Genomic DNA, 27,316 nt, shown 5'->3' with positions numbered 1-27,316 from the left:
AAAGGACTTTGTCTGACAATAAAAAAGACTAAAATGTCCCTGTTTGAGGACAGTTAGGATTAACATAATATTTTCAATTTAATGAATCCCTAATCATAAACTAAGATTATTTTTGTACCACACAGGCCCAGTTAATAATTTACAGCATTCAAGTTAAAAGGAGGCACATCTGTGGATGAATTGTGACAACATCTGTAACTCACTGTCACGATCTTCAGGTGTTGGTTTTGGACTTGTTCTTTTAGTTCTTAGATTGTGCCTCCTTTAGTTATTATCCATTAGTGTAGGTTTATTTTTACCTTGTAGATTTAGTTCATGGTGTCTTTTAGTTCTTTCTTTATTATTTTGGTAGTATGGTAAGTGAGAATTCTTCCTGTGTTTCCTCCCCTTTTGCTCCTTCTTTCACCTTCCTTCTCCCTCAGCCATCCACCTTCATTGCTCTCATCTGTCTCCTATAATTATTATCTCATTAATTTCACCTGTTTTTCACGCTTCTTTCTCCTTACATTCCCTTCATTTAAGCTTCCTGGACTTCAATTCCATTTGTCAGATGCTCCGTTTCTAGGCGCAGCCAAGGTGTTGAGGGGATCCGTTTTGGTGGCCTTAGGATTGCGTCTCTGCTATTCGCGGATGACGTGGTCCTATTGGCTTCATCAGGGCGTGATCTAAAGCTCTCACTGGAGCGGTTCACAGCCGAGTGCGAAGCGGCCGGGATGAAAATCAGTGCCTCCAAATCCGAGACCATGGTCTTGAACCGGAAAAGGGTGAAAAGTGCCTTTTCTGGGTTGGGGAGGATGTGCTGCCCCTAGTGGAGGAGTTCAAGTATCTTGGGGTCTTGTTCACGAATGAGGGGAAGAGGGAGCGGGAGATCGACAGGCGGATTGGTGCAGCGTCTGCTGTGAAGCGGGCGCTGTACCGATCCGTTGTGGTGAAGAGAGAGCTGAGCCAAAAGGCGAAGCTCTTGATTTACCAGTCAATCTACGTTCCTACCCTCATCTATGGTCATGATCTTTGGGTCGTGACCAAAAGAACGAGATCCCGGATACAAGCGGCTGAAATGAGTTTTCTCTGTAGTGTATCTGGGCTCTCCCTTAGAGATAGAGTGAGGAGCTCAGTCATCCGGGGAGGACTCAGAGTAGAGCCGCTGCTCCTCCACGTCGAAAGGAGCCAGTTGAGGTGGCTCAGGCATCTGGTCAGGATGCCTCCTGGACGCCTCCCTGGTGAGGTGTTACAGGCACGTCCCACCGGGAGGAGGCCCAGGGGAAGACCCAGGACATGCTGGAGGGACTATGTCTCTAGGCTGGCCTGGGAACGCCTTGGGATTCCCCCGGAGGAGAGGAACGTCTGGACCTCCCTACTGAAGCTGCTGCCCCCGCGACCCGAACCCGGATAAGCGGAAGAAAACGGACGGACGGACGGACAGAGATCCTCTGTTATTCCACCACCTCTTATGTCCAGCTTCTGTCCAGCCACTACATAACAATTCATGACACGCACTGCTTCCTTGACTGACATCATGGAAACATTTTTAAGGAAATCAGGAAAGATGATGAAAGACGTGCTGCATTTCTTCAAAGGTATGACTTGCATATTCAGAGATGGAACCATGTTTACCATGGGTTTAAAATTGATCAAAGCCAGGAGTCTTCAACCCTTGCCTTCTATATGTTTTAGATCTCACCCTGCATTCACACATCTGACCTAAATAAATGAAGGATCAGCTACTCGTCGTGGCTGCTGAGGATGTCATTCAATCATTTGATTCAGGTGTGGTAAAGCACAGACACATCTAAAACAAGTGGCACAGTGGGTCCTGTGGACCAGGGTTGAAGACCCTTGATCTGGCTTTGCATTCATTTGAAACAGTCAAACTATTTTTCTCTGTTATCAACAAGAAATTCTTATATACCCATTAGATATTTCTTCTTTCTCAGACTCTGAGACACTCAACAGTGTTTTTGTGTTTGGTTTCGTTTCCCTTCTTGTCTTCTGCTGTTGCATTGCACTCCCACTCCCTCATCTTATCACCTTAATTTCAATCTCCTGTTGTTTCTCTAATTACTTCCACCTGCTTTCTTCTCTGTTCCCTCCCTCCCTATTTAAACCACTAGCTCCTCTTCATCTTTGCCCGATCATACATTATGTGCTTCCCATATTTCTGGTTCCAGTCATCTCCTGCCTTACCTGTAAGTCGTTCATTTCATGGCAATAAATTATTATCATTCACTTCATCATACAGCTCCCAAGCACTTGTCTGCACTTTGGTCCTGCTACAACTCCACATTACATAACACTTATTCCCCCCCCCCCCCCCCCCCCATAAATTCTATTATATCAAACTATTTTAGAGAACTATTACTATTCAGATAAACATTTTGATACAGGTAAAGTGTATAAAAGGTTTTGTCTGTCTCACCAGGTGCTGCTTGGTATATTAGGAAATGCAGCAAAAGACCCATCTTTTTTCATGTGCATCAGCTCTCGAAGATACCCTATAAAGAAGAGCATTTACTTTAATTGTATTGAACAGCAAATTAGCTATCTTAGTCAAGTTCTTGATAAAGACTTTGGTTGACAACGTACCATTTCTTATGAGTTGGAGAGCTTCATCTCTTTTCTCTAACCCCACAGTTTCCCACTGATCGGTTTTATCCAAATACATAGTTGCCACAACAGGCAAAGTTGTTATAATCATGGTAGTCTCTGCAGAACCTACAGGGTTTTGGAAGAAACCACTCATTGTTGTTCCACTAATGATATTCTCCTGCAATGGAGTCATCTTCTCTCCTCCTATATGGACAGAAACATAGAAGTGTTAAAAAAATGAACATTTTTTTTCTTGATAACACAAAAGGATAACATCAGAAAATACCCAGTATTAATGCCTAATTATTTTATTTACAGATTTGGTATTTTTTTTCATTTCAAAGATAACTCCTTGAGATGTGTCATCTCATTTTCAAGAATTTAAAATTTGAAAAATGTAAATGAAATACAATGGTTCAACCACATGGGTAAAAAATGGGAGTATGTGTATTGCGAGCTGTGAGAGGAAAGAATTGTTCTGCACAGTGGTAGTCCACTGCTCCCTGGGGGATGGGTTAAATGCAGAGGATGAAATTCATTGAAATGTGTGTTGCAATGACAACACAGATGAGAATTATTATTATTTGACCTTAGGCTTTGAACAACACCTTAAAGGAGCAATAAGTGATTCTTCACCTCTAGGTGGACCTTGAGCAATGTCTATGGGCCAAATCAAGATATGTATCAAGCCACGCCTCTTTCGCTCCGCTCCAGCAATCGGCAACTATTTCCCCTTCTTACCCAGTGGCTCATAATGAGCCTATTTGCAAAGGCTAAAAAACAGCACTGCAAAAATGGATCTAAAAATAAGTAAAATGTTCTTAAAATGTGTGTTTCTGTCCTAGATTCGAGCAGGTAAATAATATTATCTGCCAATGGAATAAGTATTTTGAGCCCTAAAATAAGATAATTACACATCCTGCACTTGAAATAAGATGGTGGAGTTGAGTTGTTCCTATTTTAAGTGCAACATTCTTATTCCATTGGCAGATTATCTTATTTATCTGCTCAAGCATAGTCCATTTAAAAATATACCTTTAGGTCTTCACAAAAGACCAAAAACTTTTTAGTTAATATAATGAAATTCTGCTTATTGCTCCTTTAAGTTTGACATTTCTTGATACATGGAGTCTGTGCAATAAAGAGGTGTTACAATTTTCATTGTAACAATTTAAAAAAATACCAAATATACGTTTAGTTGTTTTTCTGGGATACACAGTTATTGATTTTTAGTGCTGTTTCTTTACAGAAAGATTACTTGTTTGATCCAAAAAAGGTTAAAAAAAACAACAAAACAATTGAACTTCTATTTCGAAGCTGAAGACGTTTCGCTTCCCATCCAAGCAGCTTACTCAATTCAAAATGTGAAGCGAAACATCTTCAGCTTCAGAATAGAAGTCCAGTTGTTTTATTTTTTTAAACTTTTTTGGATTGATCATGACCTGGAGAATCTTCACCAACACATTGCCTGCTTGAATTACCTGTTAGAAAGATGAACGTCTTCATTGGTGTGTTTGGAACAACATCACTTGGAAGAATTTCACTGTTGATCATTACAACTTGTTGGCCATCTAGAGATAAAGGCAATATCTTATGGCTGGCATTCATATAACAAAATATGTCAAGCAAACTTTTGACCGAATAATTTGGAAACTTACTAACTCCATCCTTAGTCGGGTTTAGTGTGACAATCTTTACAGACTTTACCAATTTGCCCTTAGGCTGAAGAAATGGAAAGAAATGATTAATATTAGTAAATTAATAATGAATCTTTGCATAATTTAAGCTGTGGAGAGCAGCGATGGTCTTTAGGGTCTCCATAGTAGGCCAGGAAAAAAAGATGATAAAATACATTTAACTAAAAATTTATTTTTACAATTTTTTTGTCTCACTGCAATGTTCTGGCTGTATTCTGTAAATGCATATGCCTGGATCTTGCTTTCTCAAAACACCTGATTTTGTCTCCTATTTTTACCCTGATATGTCACAACAACCTATCTCTAAGTATTTTTTTTAAAGTCCAAATTGTTCTTGAATACGTGATGCTCAGAGCTGATTAAGCAAACCAGTTTTATCCACATAAATAGACAAATTAATCCAAGTAGAAATAAATATCCTGCAGTCTTGATATGATTTTTATACATAGTGTTTGAGCAATTTGTTTAAATCAGATGAACAAAGTTATGACCGTGGCATTATTTGGAGCTATTTTCACCATGTCTCCTACGTAGACCAGATAAAGAAGACCTAAGTTCGAGAAGCACTGCTGACCACTGTATATGTCAAGTACGCCTGCTGGACTGAAAAAACAAAAACAAAAAAAACAACCCTGCTGATACAGGCTTTTAGCAGGTTCAGTCTTTATTCAAGAACAGTTCTCAAGAAACATAAGGAGGTAAAATAACCCACAGATTTATTTCATAGTGGAACTTACCAACACCCTCAGCTCTTTTCTGACACCATCACTAAGGGCCGAATCTTTAACCGCTGCTTTAATCTCAACATTGACATGTCCGTCTTTCATTGGCATAATGACAAATGGAACAGGCAGAATAGTTTGGGGTCCAACTTGAATTTCCTGGCGGTAGCTCAGACTTCTGTATGCTGCACTGCACACATCGTTTGTATCCATCAGATCCAAATACACCTTAAAATGGGCAAAAGGAGGAACCGGGTTTTAAATGGAGGATTGTATTCAAACATTGTAAGTGAGGACTTTTGAAGAAACTGGGAATATAAATGGAGAGGTATATAAGAAAAGTAAAACCTCTGTCACAAACAGCTCTTTCCATTTAGCTTTTTAATGTAATTTAATACTTACAGTAAAAACTGTCGGTATTCAACAAGCACCATTTGAGGCTTTTGAATCTTTTAAATTGTGCTTAGGCCTCCACTCCCTAAACTTAGACTTCATTTAATAATATAATGGTTTTGTAGATTAATAACAGAGTGTTGAAAAATAAACAGGCCTGTTTTCGGGGAACAGGTCTGCATATGTATTTCCTGCTTCCTAGCTCTAGAATAGCTTTTTGGGCTGAAATCACCAAAACAGAATTTGGTCCATGTGTTTTTGGTGGAGAGTATAACTAAACACTATTTATTCACCGGTCAGGCTTAGGGATAGCAAATCAATTAATTGGACAGCTTATGCTCTTCTTCCATCACTTTTCCATCTCGTCAGCTACGCATTCACGTTTGTAGCACATTGCTCACATTACAGCAAAAACAGTGAGAACAAACTGGTTAGACCTTAAACAGAACAGGTTCTTTACAAGAGGTAAAATGTGTCCAAAAGCACAGGGGTTATTTTAGGTTATTTGAGCCATAGAGTTATCAATATTCTGTTCATTTATATTAAATGTATAGAATATACATTTTTATTCAGTACATCTAAATTTTCTTTTAAAGAGTTAGCGGTTTATTTTCAGTTATTCTTTGCATGGTTGTTTCTCTTTATTCATTTTAAGAAATTGTTTTCCAAATTTGTTATTTGTGGATTATATATATATATATATATATATATATATATATATATATATATATATATATATATATATATATATACACCAGACTCACTTGCATGACGTAAAAAGTTGATTAGTTTGGTTGAAATAGCTCAGACTTACATTGATGGGATAAGGACTGTAATTGTAGATAACTGCCTTAATTTCCAGCGGCTCTCCATGAACGGCAGAATACGGCAGCCTGAGATCAATGAAGAACGTTTTCCTTACTGTGACCTCTAATGGGTCAGACACACAGATACCTGGAAAAAAACAGAACAAGAGCAAAATAAACATGCTGAGGGATACCATACTGCACATGCACAACTCTTGTCAACCTAAAAACGTCTAAATGCAAATTAAATGTGCAGCTCGAGAGAGGATGGTTATGGAAGACATTTGTGTTGTGTAAATCCGTCAAAGAGTGCTCACCATGAGTACTTGACAGAGCAATGCCTGTTAGCTGCCAGGTTGTCATTGTGTCCGGCAACATGACAGTTGTTTCATATGATGTAGATGAGCTGAAATAGAGCTACGTCAGACTCACGAGGAAAAAAAATTTAATAGTATCTACAGTGGAATCACTAATTTGGTCCTTACCAGTCAGGTTTGTTTCCAGGGCAAGCACTCATTTTTTTTTCAGACCAAAGCCAACTTTCTGGAAATCTGGTGCGAATGCTGATTAAATCTGAATTTGTTGGGATACCACCTTCTCCAGTGGATGTGGAAATTAAAAAAGAGCAAATCTTTCATAAGGATCAGTAACTATTTTCAAACTTCAATACCAGTGCAGTAAGATCATAAACTGATAACAACCATCACTCGTGTCTTGTGCTCTTCTTTTGCTGCGATGCAGCAGTTGAGTTTCCCCTTTCATCCCAGCTTGTTGTTTCATGTTCTTGCAACAATGCATGAAGGCTTCAGCACAGGCTGGACTGCCCACAACATGCCTCCTTCGCCTCTCACAGGAGTGCTGGTCAGAGACATTCCTCATACCATCCAAGCAGCACGACTGAAGTTCTTTAACTCGAGACTGAAATTCCTGAGCAAAACTTGAATCTGAAAGAAAAGACAGAAAACAACATTATCCTCCAGGTATAATCAGCCGTTTTACTTATACATGGAAATTGTTTTAATTTGCTTGCAGCAGTTGATGAGTAGCTGGCAACCAAAATATTTTTCTTGATTTGAAAAACCTATCTAAGCCAAGCCAACTTTATTTATAAATTAAGTTAAAAACAGCAGGCACTGAACAAAGTGCTAAACAAATTGAATGAATGATTTTAAATAAATAAAAAAACATAAACACTTAGAACAAAGAAGATAATAATTAAAAGTAAAAAATAAAATAATAAAAGTAACCAAATGTAATGCAACACTGACAAAAAGAGGCAAGGCAAGTTTATTTATATAGCACTTTTCAGTAACAAGATGATTCAAAGTGCTGTACATGAACAGGAAAACATTACAGATGTAGGGAAAACAAGGGAATAAGCTAAGTTATTCTCTGACTAGACTTCCTTCATACCTTAACAAACATACACAAAGTTAAAAAAAACTTTTGTTTCTATTAATAATAAGAATTAAGCTAAGTATATTATTTTGGATTTGTGATCTAAAGCACTTTTGTCCAGTCTTTCCAAAGCTACAAATAGAATAACTTATTTTGTTTCCTTGTTTCACTGGAGCGAGCTTCATCACTAAAAATAGTTTATATCCATACATTCAGCTAAAGTTTAAGGTCTCTGATCTGACCTTTCTGACACTACAGCTAAAACAGAGGAAAAATAAAGAAGTAAGCTAAGTAAATTATTTTATTTCTTTCACACGTTAACAAACATGCATTAATAATAACAAGAATAATAATAAGAAAATCAAAACAATTGGTTAACACCTATACCGGTTCAATTGCCAAAGAAAAGCGCTCTTAAGAGCAGATTCAAAAACGTCTGTTGTAGAGGCTTTTATAATTTGCAGCAGCAAAGCGTTCCATTATTTGGGAACTGCAAAAGCCCAGCCTCCCCTCAGCTCCAGCTGTTTCCTCAGCACGTCCAACAACAGCTGGTCAGCTGATCTGAGAGACCGAGAGGGGGAGCGCACAAGCAGTAGCTCAGAGAGCTGGGAGGGGCAAGACCGTTTAAAGACTTAAAAACATATGCAATCATTTTAAAATGAACTCTGCAGAGAGGATAAAAATTTAGTAATACGCTCTCTATTTAAGTTCAAGACAATCAGTGAACTGATCTGCCGTGCAGAGTTTCACTAACCCTGTGGTTTTGAGGATTTGAAGCAACAATTTTTACCTGGTGTGCTTGCATTGTATCTCAGAGAAAGGGCTCGTTTTCTTCTGCTTGAGGTGGGGCACTTGAAATCTGAAAAAGCAGCGTATAATTTAGTAATTTGACAAAAAGAAAAGAAACCAGGCTTGCAAATGACAAAATATTTGCTGTTGAGAGTGTAAAGTAGTACAATATCAATACCAAAGCTGCCCTGTAGCCAACAACAGCTGAGAAGCTAGTTGGACGCTCCCTTCCCACCCTTGTAAAGCTGCTACCAAACAGTTTCCTATCTTGTCATGCAGGTTGGCAAATCAAAAACCATGTTACCCTGGTCTACACCTGAGGGAATTAACCATTAAGTCCTGTCACGTCTTTGAAACACATGACGCTTTGATGCTCCTTTGTTTTCCACACCGTGTGTGTTATTGCAATGACGGTTTTAAATTCCAGATTGCACTACTCTGTCAGGACAAGGTATGCTATTGTTTCTGTGATGTCACACTCTGTTTATATTTGTTTCCACATTTAAGGATCAACTCACCAGCTGGAGGTTTACGTTAAACTTTATAAGTGTAACTCCAGCAATCTTTGTAATTATTAGCTCAATTAAGTAAAAAGTAGGTCAACCTGCCACCAATTCAAAAGTCTAGCCTATGGAGGGAGCAAAGATTTTCTGCCAAGTCCTTTCTTTAAGTTCAAGAATGGAAAGAAAACAAAATTACCTGCAATTAAAGACTGCTATACACCTCTTAACTTTGCATTTTTTTTCTTTTCAGTGTCACTTAAACCTGTTTTTTTCTGATTTTGCCAGAGGGATGGAAATTTCTGAATAATTATGCAGATTACGGCATGTTGATCTCCTTATCTATCCTAACTGCACAAATATAAATAAGATGATATGCTTAAATCCAACAAACAGCTTTGCTATAGCTTGGAGCCAGAAAACATGAATAACAATAATGATTTGGTCAAAATGGTCTCTTAGCTAATATCTGTGTACACAATGTATACTTTCAAGTGAGGTTTGTTTTAAGGATCTAACTTAGGGGTTCATGAATTTCTTTCAGTTTTCTGCTAAATTTAAAAAGTGATGTTAAGAGGAAATTATAGAAATGTGTCTAATTAGGTTATGATCTATATAGTCTGAACGAAACCTATAAAAGCTGAAGTGATTTTATGCTTTAGGACATTACAAAAATCAAACAAAATAATTGAAAGAGAAATCTTTAATTGTTTAAGAGATGGCCAAACACAAAGCTGTGCAGTCATCCAGTCAGTCCAGAAGGCAGCATGAGTAAGTATTAACCTGTTCTGTAAGGTGTCCCGGGTATGGTGCTCGTCTCAAACAACAGCCCAGCATCGTAGAACACATTCATGCTGTCCTTCCCTCCACCTGCTGTGCAGGCAGTGTTGTATTCCTCCACCATGTCCCAGATCTAGACAGAATGAAAGCTATTTAAATACAATCTATGAAAAGATTCAGGGCTTTGTGAGAAATTATTTAAATAATAGACATTGTTAATGAGAAAAAGTAAGTTTGCCATTTGGATACATACTATTGAGTAATATACTTATTAAGCTGGTCAAAATAAAAATCCAGAGCAGCTACATAAACATAGTGTAGCTATTACAGAAGAAGATTTTGTTTTCATTAAAGGACCCCAGGAATCACAGAATCACCGGATGGCACAAAACGTTGGAGCAACTGTAAAGAAGCAAGCATAAACTACTGAACCTTTTTAGTTTGCACGTATCTGTTTGCTAATTTATCAAAATATTTTGTTGTATAGCTAAACTAACTGTTTTTGACTCTGGGCTCAGTGAATAACCTGACCCTAGCCAAATTAATTTTGCTCCGCTTAGCTCCACTCATCCATCTGGAACAGATCCATAGGAATGGCGTTTTAGAAGGCTGGGCCTTATCAAAAATCCTTGCATATGATTGGATAACCCCCTTGTCTGTCATCTTTATCGACGTGCTATTTCAACCACTCACACCGAAGCTAACCCGTGACGCTGATGAGAGCGACGCAGGAAACAACAAAACAGAACAGCCAACAAAAGCCTTCAGAGCCGTTCTCTGATGTTCTTTTAATGAAACAATAATTAATTAATAAATTTTTGGATCACGTGCTAAATATGAAATATTTTAGCAAACACACAAAAGGAGTTACTTTTCTTTGTGTCAGGCGGTACTTCCTGTTCAGGTGAGAGACACTTGTGTCAATTGCAACTAGTCCCACTGTAGCCTCTGGATCTCCTGTGACTTTTAAACGGAAGCCCATGCGATTTTCATAAGATGCAGCAGGTCTCACTGATTCCAGACTTAGCTTAAAGAGAAAGAAAACATTTATTTGCTGTGCTTCAAATTCATCATTATCTTTGAGCATACAGCTGTATTAGTTTGTGTGGATGTATCTTGATTTCATTGTTGTGCTTCTTACAGATCCAATGCAGGATTCTTTGACATCTACCCAAACAGAGTCTGCAACAACTTCCTCAGAATTTGGATGATAGTAGGCTACAATGCGGAATGATGGCAACATTTCTTTGGTAACGGGAAGTCTCAGGCTAAACAGTCCTTGACCGGTTGTGCGATATCGTCCATGTTTCACCATCTGACCTCTGCTTAAAATCTGGGAATACAGAAACATGTCAAACAACTAAGGCTCACAGATACTAAAACACACGTTTGCAGTTAAAGTTTTCTTACCAGATATGTGATGTCTTTTTGTTCCCTTTCCTGTCTACTAAGGAAGATGTTGACTTTTATGGTCTTTCCTAATTCCACCTCAGCTGAATCTACATCTGTAACAAGAACTTGGTATTTAGGGGGCTCTTACCTATTAGACTCAATGATTATCAATATCAGTGGGTAGACTACATTTTGGTTTAGCCCAAAGTTATTCACACCCCAGGGAGCTTTTTCATTTAGAGGAATCCTTTAACTTCAATATCTTTCTTCTTACCAACTCTTTGGAGTGGTTCAGCCAGAGCTCCAACTTGTATCTGATAGAGAATCTGTCAAGGCAGATACATTTTTAGGGTGATGGGAAGAAGTATTCTTGCCTGCAAGCTGAATTCTCACAATATTTTCGCATTCACAAACATATGAGAAGCCATCATGTACTGCTCCCACTTCAACCGTTTGTGACTTAACCAAAAACGGATTGGACCAATCTCGTTGTAGTATTATGGTTTAAGGCGGGACTTAGAGCTGTGATGAAAGCAAAAGCCGACGAGCTCACAGCCAAAATAACATAAACACAGCACCGCAGGAGGATGCACGAGTAGGTGCTGCCATCACATCTGTTTTGTCAGATTTCTTTGAGAGAAAAACAGAAAGAAGTACCGGGGCCAGGGTAACTAGTTGCGGTTTCTCACTGATACCATGGTTGGCTAAAACCAGCCTTTGGTAGGCGGGAACTAGTTGTGGCTTCAACCAATCAGCTCAGAGAATTCTGCCGCATGTCCCTCGTTTCCCTAAACGGATTCAATGGGAGGAGTCCTAGATTGATAATGTGCAGAACAGAGGGCTGCACATTATCAATGTGCAGAACAGAATGCTACATATTATCATTCTGGCTGGCCAGGCTAGGAAATGCCTTCCAATCTCAATGACTTGGAGCTCATGACCAAAGATAAATCATAAAAACTGAAATATGCAAAAAGCTGATTTGCAATTGTAAAAACAGGTTTGATCGTTGTAATGCCAATAACATTTTTCCATTGATTTTCCATTGATTGCTAATTTTCAACATGCCATTTCAAAAAATTAACTGAAAAAAATAAATATTTTTCTTATCAAAATGTATACTCCTTTTACATAGTTTTATCTTTTTAGAGGTGTCTGTCTCATTTCCAATCAGAAGCTAACTGCTTGGCATAATCAAAATTATTTTAAACCTGAATGTGCCAGGGGTAAAGAATAATTTTGGGCCGAACTGTATTTATTTTTTAGATGTCGCTTACACACGGGCAGGTAAGAGTTGCTTTTGGATTTATATGGATGAGCTGTCATGGAGGCAGATGCTTGTCCTTGAGCTGTTAGTTGGGGATCTTTGGTCTGTGCCTGTAATAGAGGACACACAACTTTAAACACTGAGAAAAGTGACATACAGACAAAACAGATTATCTATCGTATCACTGACTATTAGGTATATTATATAACTGCGTACTGATCAGGTCCTGTCATTTACTGACTGATCATTTTCTTCTTCCTCTTTTAGACATTTAATACAGTTTCAATGCAGATTAGCTTCACATTGCCAACTCACCACAAATTCTATTGTTCATTAATATAATCAACAATCTTGGTTCTAATACAATTCAGTCCAATTCCGTTTATTATCCCATTGTCGAAACATTTTCTGTCTAAGGACGTACAGTCAATTGCATTGCAGTCATAGACCTCGCAGCAATACCTCCTCTTGACTGAGCCTTTGGCAATAGTGAGCAGGTGATCACATTGTTTAGGTGTGACTGGTTTTGCAGACATCTAATCAACCAACTCTGACTATTTTTATTCTCGTTTATACTATCCTTATTTGCCTTCTTCTTTCAGTTGCTTTGGCTTCTGTCCTTTTGATTCCTCTGGTGCTTTTTCAATAATTTTGTTGCACTGCCTAACTACATAACTTTGTTATTCGAAAAGGAACTTTCACTTTGAACTGGAGCCTTACTGATGAGGATTGGGTGGCATACGATTCACTTGACTTACTAAAATAGTCAGAGTTTGAGAGCTCTCTAATGTGTTGACAGTAAATGTCGCGACACCATTTGCTCCTGTAACTTCCTCCATGTTACCAGGATTCACCACCACAGTGACACCTTGAGCTGGGGAATTGTCAGGATACACAACTTCAGCCTGCCAGAGCAGAAAACACAAAATGATTATTAAACTACATTATAGGATATAACAGTTGAAACCTTTCAGGCTTCCTGATTAAAGCCACCTTAAAGTCTTCTCCCTGTTTGAATGTAACTGGAATACAGCAATACTGGAAAGCATAAATATTGGCCAGTGAAGTTCTACTGCCCTCTAAGTACCTTCTGAACAGGTTTTTCGCCCGTTATTTTTCCATCCTTCCACAAAACTAGTACTACATCTGAAATTACTCCCTTATCATCAATTTCAATCTTCAAACTCCATTTCTGCATAGACTCTAAACTAGTCTACGCATGATTTGGAGGTGTGGCATTTCTCACATTCCTAGGAACCCTAGTTCACTGGGAACCCAATTTTATACCAATTTTCATGTGTACAGAACCTCATAATGCCGATTTATTTATCTGTGTAGTGATTGTTCTTTGTTTCAGCAGATTGGCTTGATTCTTATGGCTTTTCTTCAAACACTGGAGAGTATTATTCCTTGTAAATACAGTATCCAACCTACAAAGAAAGTAGACAATTTTAGTCTTTGGCACCCGACTACTTTACAAATTTAGCTTAAACAAGTATTGTCAACATCAGGGCTCAAGTATTGTCAACATCAGGGCTGTTCAGCCATTTTATCCACCCTAACAAGTTCCCAGACAATTTCAATACTTTTGATGGATGCCTTTATGTTGACAATTTTCCCCTATTAGTTTTACAACATGTTTTCATGCTATTTAAGTGGGAGACAGCGTTTCCTATATGTCTATTAAAATTTTGCTAAGGTGACCAGGAGCCAGATGTCCTTCCTCCGCAATAACTACTACAACATCATCACTGGCAAAGGTTTGTACATTCTTCAAACAAGGCCTTAAAAACTGCTGCAGCAGCGCAGTTTAAGATTTTCAAATTTGTTTGGATGTTGGAAGGCATTATTGAACTTTTCTCTGTCCACTCCAATGTAAACAAATTATTTACCACAACATCCAACGGTGTGCCTGGTTTGAAAAACTTTGACGTTTTCTTGAAGAAGATGGTGTAGGGGGAAGTGACAATCTTTATCTCTTTCAGCTCTGTCTCAACCATTTCAGCACCTGATGGTAAAACAACTTGTTCATAAAAAGGCAATACATACAATCTAAAGTTGGAAAAAAACTGTGTTTAATTCAAAGTCATCAGGCCAAGTTGAAAAACATGATGATAAAGCAGGTTTTTTACTTGAACATGTTTTGTTTGATGAAGTTTTAGTTTCTCATTTGTGTTTCTGTCTTATTCAAAGATGGAAATGCTTCCATATACAAAGAAACCTTTAGATGCCAATTGGCAATTGTAAGTTTAAATAATGAAATTCTTCTTCACATAGCCTTTTTTTATTTTAACAAACTCAGCAAAACTCCTGCATAGTGAGTCATTTCTTCAATGTTAATCTTTTGACTTGAAACTTGTTGTGACCTCGTAATATGACAAAATACACTTAGAAGAGTCATGTTCTATTACGTTGTAGCATTTTAGAAATAGTTTCAAAATTTTTCTTACCGTTTTTAGTCAACACACTGACTGCTACAAATATAGAGCTCCCCACCAGGTCTAGAATATTTGGAAAAGTCTGTGTGATGTGCTCCCTGGTCAGTTTGGCCACTCCTTCACCTCTCAAAATCTAATATGATGCAAAACAAAAGTTTGTCATAAAGAACATCTTTATCTCTGTATACTTAAGTTATTATTTCAGTCAGATTAAAGCAGATTATAATTATTTATCCAACCTCTTTATCTCAATAATAACTTTATGATCAAAAGTTTAACTATTTTGGTAATTCAGTTCAAAAAGTTAAACTCACTGTATACTATTATTAGACAAAGAGTGTTATTGGTCCATAGTTTGCACATAATGATTCATGTCATGTGACCTTGGATCACATTTTACTGTGAAACATCAATACGTCATTATCTGTGGCTTCAGCACCAAGCCACCAGCGCATTCAATCAATACTCAACACCTTGGACGACAATTTTAAATTTATTTAAAGCCTACAAGTACAATACTGTTGCTTGATGATGCACTCCTTGTTTTATCCACAGCAGCGCTCTGCTCCGAATCACTCCCAGAGGAATAGCGTGCCTGGCAGAAAGCATGATGCTGCCACACAGTGATGCTCCCGCACCACTACCACACCGCTTTCAAACTGCTTCTGGGTTCAGTAGAACCCCAGGGTTAGTCTTTCATTTGCTTTCATTTAGGTGCATTTTGTTGAGATCAAGTTCAAAATATAACTAAATAAATATAAGGTCCTCTAACCTTCACTGTCTGTAGAGAGTTCGGAAAACTTTTTTTATGATACTCATGAACAACTCCAAACAGCACATATGCTGTTCCATCCACTGCTTCCCCAAAGTTATATCTAAAACCAAAAGTAAAGGATTATGTTTCAATTAGATATACACTTTATTCACACTTCAACCTTTCCATCATTTCAATACATCTACAAATAAATAGCTTCACTTACGTAGCTTTGATGTTCACTGCTAGATCTATACTGTCTACATAGAAGAAGGAGCTTCCAGGTGTCAGATTAACCCCAAAACTAGGAAGAGCTGTAAAATTTGCAGACATACATGTGCAGCTTTTTTCAGTCAGTTCAATCGTAATCGAAAACATTCATTGATTTAAATTAAGTGGAAAAGCCACTTACCATATTCTTTGACCTCAAACTCGGCAGTAAAGCTCAAGTGTGGGTTAGTCCTAAACTTGGCTAACACTTTCCACACTCCAAAACTATATGCATACACATTGAAAACAAATATTAGTGGAATGGAAGACACAAAAATAATCAAATTCATATTTCATAACATTTTAAATATTTTCTTTCCGAGACACATTTGATTTTTATGGTCATTTTCAATAAATTTGAATACTGAATTGTTCATTTATTTCACTAACTCACTTCACTAAGTGAAATGTATTTGGTTCCACCTGCTGCCACCACTTATCAGTCTCACTCAGATCACCTGTCACTCTCCCTATTTAAATATTAAATATTAACTAGCAAGGTGGGGATCCTGCAAACTTTGACATGCAAACGTTGCGGTAGTGTGGGGGTGCAGAATTTTGGTCGAAGCAAGAACAGGGATTGTTAAATAAAAGAGGTTGGTAACCACTGCTTTACAGAACGCTATGTAAAAACAAAATAAAGATAACTTGGATATTCAAACCTATTTTCATTTTAGAATTTCTAGAACAGATTCATCAGTATAATTATAAAGCTTACAAAAAACTAAAATGTATGTTTTGTGCCTATACATACACTTGTATTCAAATTAGAAAATGCATTACGATTACTTGTTTGTCAGATTAAAAGTAACATTTAAAAATATCAACCTGTAATGGATAGTGCTCTAAGAACCCAATAATCCAGCCAGACACAGTTCATATAGACTGCTAGTTTATATAAAAGGTTCTCACTAGTTTGTATAAATGGTTTTTACTACTTTATTGAAATGTTTTTACTAGTTTGTATAAAAGATTCTCAGCCTTTTCATTTGTATGAAATGTAGATCTTTTCACCAGCTTGTATGAACAGGTTTCACTACTTTGTATGCAAGCTTTTGCATACAAAAGGGTTGAAGACCCATGCCATAGACCTATCCTAAATGTTTAAAGTACTTCTTGATTCTGCGATCAACCAACTCGGAAATACATGCATTAGTGACCGTATTTTGAAAAAACGTGGCATTAAGATCGTGATTGTGCTGTTAAAGGTTTTTTAAGGACTAAAAATTGTCCCTCAGTGACCGCTAGGTGGAAAATCCACAATCTGGGTCACGTGGTATGATGACGTAGTTTGTTGATGTAGCCCAGGCTACGCTACAGAGAGTACAATGGAGTACACAACGACAAGTTCAAATGTGGATTCACAAAGTGATAATTTTAACACGAAAGACAGCCTGTTACGATTCGGGTAAGTCTGAGAAAAACATTTTAGGAGAATAAACGAAATGGGTTGCTGGTGTATAATTGGAATCGGGGCTTATAATCAGCCAGTTTATAAACTGGCTGCCAGTTCGGATGTAAACACGGAAACAACTCGTCGAAGCTTGATTGCCTGGCATAGTTTATGATGGCTGAAATTCGCCAAAACAGCACATAAAAGAAAAATATGTACATTCAGCACACACCACAATGTCTCAGAACTATGTGTTCCCGGAATTTTACTTAATAATCTAGACGTGAGCGCTCTGAGAGCGGACGCGCATTTATCTGTTGCGCCATGGCGCTCATATTCTCCGGGGGGGGGGGGCTGTGGGTCTATCCCCACCATGGCTTTAAACGCCTCTGGGTTCTGCGGGATAGGAGGGCCGTGCTGAGGTAGTGTGACTCTTCGGGTTCGGAAATGTGTGTAAGGAGACATTATCCTTGTTGGTATTTGACCAACCATACACGGTACACTTTTTAACCATGTTTTATTCGTCTAGTTGTGTTTGAGAAAAGCGAGTTTGCAAGCAGGAAATAACTTGTTGCCATGTAATCAGTTCAACGGTTGTCAACGAATTATGTCATCAGTTACGTGACACGCGGCGCAAATTTTTTTAAGAGCCTTGTGCTAAAAAGCCTTAAAAATCCACTTTGTCATCAAAATTTTTTAATTTTTTTCCTCGGGTCATAATAGTATGTGAACTTTCTAATATATAGCAACTTGTATGATCTCAGAATCAAGAAGTACTTTAATGGAAGAATAGTAGGTCACCTTTAAAATACAAGTTTTTAGTTCAGAGATCTGTGGGGATGTCAATGAGGCTTCAGCTTTTATTTACAATAATTTAACATCACTTACCTAACAATTTCAGGAAGCCTGTAGTCTTCAGTAGTCACCCCCATTCTCAATAATCTCCAATTAGATTGTATAGTGATGCCTTCAGGAGTCTATGAACAACACTTTCATTATTAGTTGGCATTCATCAAAAAAGCTATATTATTTAAATTTAATTACTATTACTTCAGCTAATTTGGGTTATATCTGTGAGAATCACTGTCATGCCAGTATATGCAGTGTCGAAGGTTTGCAAAACTTGCTTGAAAAACACTTTTTCTATACCAGTTACAGAATCCAACAAAATATTTTTAGTGAACCATACTTGTTTGTACAGCACTATTCATGTGTAGTACAGAACTACTTATACAGTTATTGAAACATAAAGCACTTTACCACAATTTCAGTATCCAGTAGTATATCATTCTGAGGTTCCATGCCAGGGCTGACTGCAAAAATCCTATACATAACTTTTAAAATACAAATACAACAAAAAAGACTTTATTATAGGATGCAATCAAATAGGAACAAAGAAAAAGGAAAGTAGCTCTCAGTTTTCCCTTTCAAAAGACACAGACAGACATTGACAAACAGAGTTGCAGAAACGGGTGTTCTGTGTAGAGTCTGGACATCATCTACCCTTCTTTTGTTGTTCACCAAGCCCAACCACTGTGAAAACTAATGGTTAACGTTGCATCAAAAAGGTTAATAAAGAACATGTTTTCACAGACAATGTTGCAACGTCAGTTAAAGTTAGAAGGTGGTGAGAGTGTGACGCAATTATCGCAATGCAGTCCCACTTTCAACAGAGCTGCTGTAATTTACTCTGGCCACACTTCCACCGTGAAAATAAAAATCCAAAACCTTATTTTGGAACTACTGTGCATTGCTTAAAAAGATTGCCTTACTTGTGTGGTCCATGGGATAGTGTTATCCAGATAGAGGTTAAGAGTCATAAAACAAATACGGAAATACGCCAGACGTGAAAGAGGGTGTACTCTCTTTTTACTATGCCAACCTATCATCTACCTTTCCAATAGATATTGTAACTATATAAATGTGGTAAACATTTGTTTTTGTAATATTTTAACAAACATACCCTCAGACTGTAATAATTGATTCAGTGGAAAACATATAAACTTACCATTGCTGTTGGGATTGTAGATGCCTTTGTCAGTTTGTATGAAAATGTACCCAGATTGGAAGGACACTAACACAATTTTTTCCAACAATTTGTTTGGGAACTGTGCTTGGAGATACACATACTGTTTTTTATTGGGATCTTTACTGAAATCTATAGCCTTGATCTGGAAATAAAACAAACAGTAAAAGTTAAAACATGGTACTTGGGATATAAGTCACATGAAAAGACATTATCAAAGTAAATGTTATTTATGGTGAACTTTCACAGTATTACTCATGACAAAGGTAGTCATATTGAAAACAGCAGATATACTCTGGGAACCGAGCATCGAATGCAATTGTCTAAAAAAGATCAGCCAGCTGGTGGTCATTCCTGAAAAGCCACTTCTCTTCAAAATTCTAGTTATATCTGTCATTAATATGAAAACTCAAAATACACATTAATTCACTTGAGGTATTTAGTTCATTATCTTGAAGCATCTCTGGTAACATATTTGTTTAAAAATGTAATTCAGCTATTTACTTTTAAAAACAAACATCTGAATGTTGTAATTTTTGCTCATAAGCCATTTGCCAAAATAAAATAACAAATGCTACACTCTGTTTTGGGAATTCTGGGAACTCTCATATGATTGGCTCAGGAACCAGGAAGTAAACAAGGCTACACACTGAAAGAGAAGTAGTTCTGAGAAGTAGTTCTGGGGCCCGTTCTTCGTACGTTGCTTAAAACATCTGAGATCAAATGAGACATCCAAGATCATTTCATCTGGCTAATAATGATCCGGCTAATTAGGTTCTTCGAACACACCTGTTGTTTATGATTAGTATGGCTGGATTGTGTTATCTGAGATAACTGCGCGTTCATGCGTCGGTTTAAAGGAGGAAATGTGTTAATAGTATAAACAATGATTAGCAACGCTGCTATTGGCTGTTCAGCATGGTTTTTCTCCCAAGCAGAACACAAGCTTTGAATGGAAGGTTATGCCGCATTTGAGTCATTAATTAAAACGACAGGGGATTTACACAGTGGTCACAAAAACGTTACTGGAATATTACAAGCAATAGTGAATTAAAGAGTTTTAAACAACTTCAAGATAACTATAACCTGGAATAATGTGAATTCTTTAAATACCTCCAGCTAAGATACCATTACAATAAAAATATTAAAATTTTGGAGCAAGATGAGACAGGTATACTTAAAATCTTATTAGATTCCAGCAAAGGAAGACCTCCCAAAAAAAACAATATCCAAACTATACTCATGTCTACAAACAGAGAGAAAATGTAATACAACATATCTTAAGGTTAAATAAGAAAAGGAAGCTAAAAAAACAATAACTGATGATGTTTGGTTAAATATTTGTAATTCTGTGATCCACACGTCAAGTTCTGACCTATGGATGGAATTTTTCTGGACATGCTTGGTGCATTTTTTTGTTACACCTAACATTAAAAGTAAACATTGTAACGACACTGAGAAGGCAAAATGTTGGAGGAACTGTGGGTATCTGTCTTCAGGACATTTTCATATCTTCTGGGAATGTACTAAGATCGCATCCTAGAAATCAATACTAAAATGGAGTTATGTTTACGCTGTGATTTTACCACGGTTTTCCTGGGTAGTTTACCCCAAGAGCTGAGGAAGTCTCCTACTAATATTAATAGCAAGTGCAAAGAAAGCTATAACTTGCAGGTGGCTTGATGCAGAACCACCATCATGTTAGGACTGGAAGGATATAATTGAGGAAATTCACACAATGTATGACTTTTTCATTAAGACTTGCTGCTTATAAATACAATAAATACTGGAAAAAATGAAACATTCATCAGAACTTGACACCAACTGTATAAGTAATGTAATTACTGTTTTCCTTTTTTTTTTGGATTATTATTCAACTGCTCCTGTCAAACTAGTTGCTCTGTAACTTTTGTTGTAGGGGGGTCCAGTTGTTCAATGTATGTATGTATGTATGTATTTATGTGTATTTCTAAAACTACTAAAATGACAAAAATAAAGTATTAAAAAAGGACAGGGAACACCTCAAAGTCTGCTAAAGCCAGGAGAGAGGGCTGGCAAAAAGTAGCAGACAAATTAAATATGCAAGTACTATCCATGGTAGATGTTTCTATCACTTTCTACAGTATGTATTTTTGCATTTTAATAATTTCACATTTACTTTGTTCTTTTATGTCAGAGCCTCCATGGGACCCACTAGAACATGGGGACAAGTAAAAGTGAAGTACAAGAATATTCTACAAAATGGTAGCCTTTAATTATTATACATTAAAAAGCCACTTTTTCCTCTTTTTAAAAGCCACTTTTAAATGCACTCAAAAAAAAACTCTTTGGATGAACATAAAAAAAAAATCACTCCTCCGTGTTGAACACTTAATGTGTGGTTCCAACAAATTAATTATGTAAATACCGGCCTCACGAGAAAAACGATATCGCTCTACAATTACATTATCGCGCTGCGCTAAAGGATCCTGTCTGTCTCGCAATACGCGATTAATTCGAAAAGCACTGCAAATTATTCTTGCACCTTCTGCAACAGGTTGCTGTCGTAAAAACGGACAAGACATGGCTACGACAGACTTCCCTATCTCCTCCGCTTATAAAGCCGCAATCTAATCCTGTTTACATCAAATGAGCCTGCTCGCGAGCAGGTTTAAGTTTGCACACATGTTGATATGACAGCAAGTCCAGGATGAGTTTCGAAGAACCAAACGATCATAGATCATGCCAATTCGTCAACAATCAAATCCAGCTGACTGAGTTAGCGACGTACGAAGAACGAGCCCGTGGACTGTACTTCTAGGTTTGAAAGGAGAAAAACATGCCTAAGACATTGTTGATGGAGAGGATTGATTGTTTATAAAGAAGGTTACTTCTATCCTGGGTTGAAAGGAGAATGGTGATTCTATGTAAAAGCAGCTTTTGAAACAGTAAATACTTCACATGTTTATTGAATCCAGAACTCAAATATAACGAACTGACAGTAACCCTACACTATCCAGTTTACCTTAAAACCCTAAGGTTCTACTTTTCAAATCAGTTTCATCTTATGATGCCTAAACCATCATGTTGTCATTTCTGCATGTAACATTTTATCATTAACATATTATTGTTTTGTGGTCTATTGCATAAATGGTCAGCTTATAAGGAGTATTGCTGTGTTTAAAAGCAAAAAATATGGCCTCTTTTCTAGGTTTGTGTTGTGCTGCTTTTCATTGTTGCATTCATTTAGTTAGTCATGAAGTAAAGCTTTAAGTTGTTTTATATGCCTCTGTGGTTCATGTTCTGATTTAAATCCTATGTCTAATAAGAATGATAAGTATGAGAGCATGATTTTTAATTTATATTTTGCAGCAAGTTACCTGAATTTTCCCAAAATCCTGAAAGTTATTTTCCTTAGAAAGGATCACAGATGTCTCTGCAAGCATTTTAACTTTGGTTGGATAATCCATGACTTTGATTTGCACAGGTATGGCATCTTCTTGCACGCTATCTTGAACTTCAACAAAGATATTTTCAGCAGTTTCTACTCGAAGAAGGTTGGGGGCAGACAACACCTCCCTGGAGAGACAAGCAGACACAAAGAAGATACACCAAGGAAATTATGTTTAAGGTACTTGTAGATTATTAGCTTGAACAGACTCAATTTGTCTCATGTAAGATATGGGAGAATCTGCAAATCGAGCATCTTATTGAACCCTTTTTCATTTTAACTTTTTTAAACAGATTTTCCAAACAGATTTGTTTACTTTGTTGTGCCAGTTCAGACGTGACAGAAAGCGGGCATCAATTCGGGACGTAACGGACTGCGTTACCCATGATGCAATGTGGTCAAAATGGCCACCAACTCCCATCACGCAACACGGCAAAATGGCCGCCGATCAAGATAAGGTTGCTATGGTGATGGCTATAAAAGCCGATCACACACGAAAATCTTCCTTCTTCCCTGGCTTTTAGCCAACCCGAGAAGACACACACACAGCTGTTTCCGTTGGGGTGATTCCACGCCACGTGTTCGATTGCTCGCTGGACCGAGATTTTTCGACGCAACGGTTATTCCCTGTTTTTTTATAACAGGAGGTCGACTTAAATAAGTACTTTTAAATTCCCTCTGATCAAAAGACTGAGAGACGCCGGATCTCCCAGTGATCGAAGAGGACCCCGCTTTGTCTGGCCAACAAAGCGACTGACTGAACCCGGAGGAAGAAACGAAGCAGCTTCTCCCCCGTCCCGCTGCAGCCTGCGGTCAACTGCGCTCGTCAAGACGCGTCCAGAAAGCCGCATTTCTCGGAGCGCTCCGGACCAGCCCCGAGGCATCTCAAAGTAACGGGGTTTTCCCCTTTTATTTCTGTTTCACCAACAGGGTGTTTAGAAGTGCCTGGGCAGGCGGTAGAACTTTGTAGGTGTTGGTTAATGCTTTTATTCCACGACGAAGTTGGAATTATTTTGCTGAACATTTTCTTTGTATGTGCATGCATTTTACAATTGATTTGCTGTGTTGATTTGTGATCCATCAAGAACCCCGCCGTGGGTTACTGCTTCATTCCTTTCCATCTTCTTCCCTGCTTCCCCCCTCTCTCTCTTTTCGCTCCTTATCAGTTTAATTTCTTTGTCCGAGCTCAAGTCGCGGGCTTTGCTTTAAACTCCCAGTTAGCTGCCCCCCCTCTCGAAGCGAGGCATTATCCTATCAGTGTAAGCGTGGTTACGTCATTAGGACCTCCCCTCATACGTCATCGTAGCAGCCATCTTGGGAGGGTGACGTATATCTGAACTGTAGGTAGCTTAGCTGAACTAGCTTTGTGTAAGACATCAAAGCGTCCAGTGAGATTCCCGAAGCTGTTCTGTCTATCAATGCTGATACGTGAAATGCCGGTGTTTCGAGAGCGGTGTTAAACAACTTTGAGTTAAGTTAAGATCTGCTAACCGCTCATTTTAATCCATTGTTTATTTTTGTTTTGTTCTTTATTTCCACATATATATTTTGCATGTTTTAGTTTAGTAATGAGTAAGAATTCCAAAGTTGTTTGAATCAGAGAATTACTGTAACAGGGAATTGCTTTTGGTTCAATAAAAACCAACGACTGCGGAATAGACATTGTTTTGTGTTCAGTCCAATTCACAGTTACATGGTTATTCAGAAATCAGAGCTAACCTCCTTTGGAGTTAACATCTGATATTAATACAGAGACAATATCATTGGATGGTGATAAGGAATAAGGATTTAAACTCTAATTGCAGTTACATTGGGGTTCTCACAGCCTGCTGGATAAACCTGGTCGGTTAACAGTCCGACCTGATCATTTATTCCAGCATAAATGAGTTCATAACAGCAAGTTAACTAATGCATTAGTGGTATAAATACTTATAAGCTTATAGCTAACATCACCACCATTTGAACTATATTTGTTATAGCGAAATTTTGAGTTGAATAATTTATTATTTAAATTATAATACCAAATTATAATTAATAATAATAATAAGCATATTCAACCAGTTTATGGCATAACAACTTTCAGCTGAATTGTACATGATATGAGTCAGTGGTGGACATTTCTTAATTTGTTCATCATGGGCCCATTCTTTTACATACACATTTTGCTGCACAGTGTTATATTTTGGCTACAGGTTGTGCAGTAGCAGAACCCAAAATATTTTTTGGGAGTAGGGCCACTAGAGGTTGGAGTCTATCTGTTAACGGTATGGCTCAACACAATAGTACTTAGATATGAGTGAAAGAGTGTAGCATGCCGATTAGACCATACCGCAGCATGAATTTATGGTGGGTGGATGGAGGGGCGCTGATTGATTACACCCAAGGCACAGAATTTGGACTAGAAGAGAAATAGTGTTACTTGCGGAACAGAGACCACATGGGGAAGGCAGAGAGAAGGATGGGTGGTACTCATGGTGCCGAAGAGAATAGAACTAAGACGTAGAAAGAATCTGAGCTCATGACATGAAAGAACGATGTCTGAGCAACGGACAGGAAGTGGAACCTCTAATTAAAGCCCATCCCTCTGGTCACCTGACCACTACCTGAGATAATTGAACATAAATCCATACTCTGTCATTAGCCTGCTGCTGGATTTTTAAGTCTGGGTGATCTGTTACTTTATCTGCGGTTTTTCCTACTGCGAAAGCATCACAAAATGATTTTGTTAATCAAAGGCTAGTTTTTCTTTCACTGCACCATTCTCTCCTGTCTCGTCATTGTTGTCCAACTCTTCCATTTTCATTTGAACATTTGAGTGACATTCGGGTATGCACATCTGATCTGCCTGGGGTGTGATTTTGATGAACAGAAATGATGACTTAATCTGATTGGATGAAGAATGACAAAAAAACCTTGACTGGCTCCAGGTGCAGAGAGTTCCCTGAGGATAATCTTTAAAGGGGATTTTACAAATTTCTATGCCAGTAGTTAACGCTGGTAGCATACAATGGTTTTCTGACTAAATTATCTTATATTTTATTTTTGTTTTCCACTGTTTTTCTGCTAGTTTTTAGGAAACAAAGCGCTTTTGTGTATATTTACCAAAACAAGACCACATGACCTGTGGTCCTGGTTCCTGGCAATGGAGCTGCGCAAGTTGGCAACATCAAGCAGAGGTGTGATGAGAAAGAGTAAGTGACCTGAACACTGTAGATCGGGTTGGTCTTTAACCAAGCCGAGCTGTCACTTTACTGCGAGGCATTGCAGGTTGATCTACTGGCCCTCACAGTAGCTGCATCAGTTGTCACCATCTTGCTTTCATCTTGGATTCTGCGATACTGCTGGCAGATGGAGCAACAACGCTGATGTCTGTTGATTGCACCTGCCGCAAAGTTAATTTCAGGCTCAAAAAGGACTAAGTAAACACTAACCGAACGAACACTTGGTGTATTTTGTTTTATGTGAGGATAAATATATACCTTTTATGTTTTATTTTTATGGTCAAAATATGTTACTAGGCCCCTTTAAGTAACCAATTAGAGACCAACATGAAGTAACATGGAAAACAAAAGGTTTCTCATTTGTCCTCTGCCCTTTGGCATTTAAACGTTAAAATTAGGTGTCCTACATGAAAAAAAATTAACCCAGTATGGAATTGGAATGCTTAAAAATCAAGTCAAATACATTTTATGAGAGATCAGATATATTACTATTTTTTTGTTTTGTTTTCTGTGGCGTTTTTTTCCTGCTATTGTGATGGGGTGGCACCTGTGCACCCCTATTGACAAGCTGCCTGTGGTGTTTAGACTAATATAGTTTATTTCAAACCAGAACATAACAAAAATCTAACTGAGATTAAGCAGCGTGTCCCATACAAAGACTCTACTTGGGTGTCACACCCAGGTAAATTGAGACCCACCAGCAAAGATAAAATTCAGACAGTGGGGCCCTGGGTTTATAAACAGTTAAACCCACGGCCCCACAGACGTCCAGTTACACACAGAGCTCAATTTTTACGGCTGTGGTCAAACAGTAATCTGCTCAGTGGGAAGACGTCTACACATCAAATTGTTTTACAAGTGATTTAGAGCTGATGCAATGAGGCAGGCAGTTGCGAAGATGCATGGCGACAAAGTCCCTCTCTGTGCTGAAGTAATTTGTTCCGCCGCTTCGTCTCACTGGCAGATAGGGTAGAAAATTCAGAGATTTTTCAAAAGAAATTTAGGCAATTGGTATGCCTGACTATGAAGAGTAAAACATCTGTGGATAGTTACAGTAGCACACAGTATACCTGAGTATGTGGGAGCCTAGCCTAGGCAGAAGGAAGACATGAGCTCCAGTCTATGTAACAGAGTCAAATATGTAAAATTATAATTACAAATAGTGAGTGTAAATAGTTATCATCTGACATGTTAGATTTTAAGTATGAGGAAAATGTGTTACTTATAGACTGTATAAAAGAAGGGGACCCCACACTATAATGGAGTCTCCTGCCTTTACCTCCTTCGTTTCGATCTACCTGATTGAAGAAAATGATGCTACCTGCATAATGAAAATGTACGCGTTTGATCCTTTTAGCTTAAACTTGTGAAGTATGCTAATACATTTAAGTCTTATTTAATTTGTGTAGGGCAAGCAGTTATAACCAGAGGGTATTTTATTTAGGTATGTTGTC

At 37.9% G+C, this 27,316-nt stretch overlaps 1 protein-coding gene across 3 annotated transcripts in view; it reads right to left on the bottom strand.

Moving 5' to 3' along the window:
* LOC105929252 (complement C3) overlaps positions 1-27,316 on the bottom strand; it is a 45,027-nt gene that overhangs the window by 15,503 nt on the left and 2,208 nt on the right. Inside the window, exons 2-26 of one of the 3 annotated variants that reach the window (XM_036137290.1) lie at positions 22,571-22,769; positions 19,194-19,356; positions 18,446-18,519; positions 18,074-18,162; positions 15,935-16,017; positions 15,749-15,836; positions 15,541-15,643; positions 14,781-14,901; positions 14,223-14,338; positions 13,089-13,235; positions 12,341-12,440; positions 11,082-11,176; positions 10,813-11,004; positions 10,543-10,698; positions 9,675-9,804; positions 8,393-8,461; positions 6,906-7,148; positions 6,690-6,801; positions 6,522-6,610; positions 6,213-6,352; positions 5,021-5,233; positions 4,245-4,308; positions 4,068-4,157; positions 2,584-2,790; positions 2,417-2,492 (exon numbers count right to left, since the gene is read on the bottom strand). In XM_036137290.1, the coding sequence (XP_035993183.1) occupies positions 2,417-2,492; positions 2,584-2,790; positions 4,068-4,157; positions 4,245-4,308; positions 5,021-5,233; positions 6,213-6,352; positions 6,522-6,610; positions 6,690-6,801; positions 6,906-7,148; positions 8,393-8,461; positions 9,675-9,804; positions 10,543-10,698; positions 10,813-11,004; positions 11,082-11,176; positions 12,341-12,440; positions 13,089-13,235; positions 14,223-14,338; positions 14,781-14,901; positions 15,541-15,643; positions 15,749-15,836; positions 15,935-16,017; positions 18,074-18,162; positions 18,446-18,519; positions 19,194-19,356; positions 22,571-22,769 (3,159 nt within the window). Of the gene's footprint in view, positions 1-2,416; positions 2,493-2,583; positions 2,791-4,067; positions 4,158-4,244; positions 4,309-5,020; positions 5,234-6,212; positions 6,353-6,521; positions 6,611-6,689; positions 6,802-6,905; positions 7,149-8,392; positions 8,462-9,674; positions 9,805-10,542; positions 10,699-10,812; positions 11,005-11,081; positions 11,177-12,340; positions 12,441-13,088; positions 13,236-14,222; positions 14,339-14,780; positions 14,902-15,540; positions 15,644-15,748; positions 15,837-15,934; positions 16,018-18,073; positions 18,163-18,445; positions 18,520-19,193; positions 19,357-22,570; positions 22,770-27,316 lie in introns of those variants that run through there. The other 2 variants (XM_012866947.3, XM_036137291.1) reach the window with 2 other exon arrangements.

This window comes from Fundulus heteroclitus, chromosome 5, assembly GCF_011125445.2.
Source record: "Fundulus heteroclitus isolate FHET01 chromosome 5, MU-UCD_Fhet_4.1, whole genome shotgun sequence".
Classification (NCBI taxonomy): Eukaryota; Metazoa; Chordata; class Actinopteri; order Cyprinodontiformes; family Fundulidae; genus Fundulus; species Fundulus heteroclitus.
This window is presented reverse-complemented; position numbering and strand designations above follow the sequence as displayed.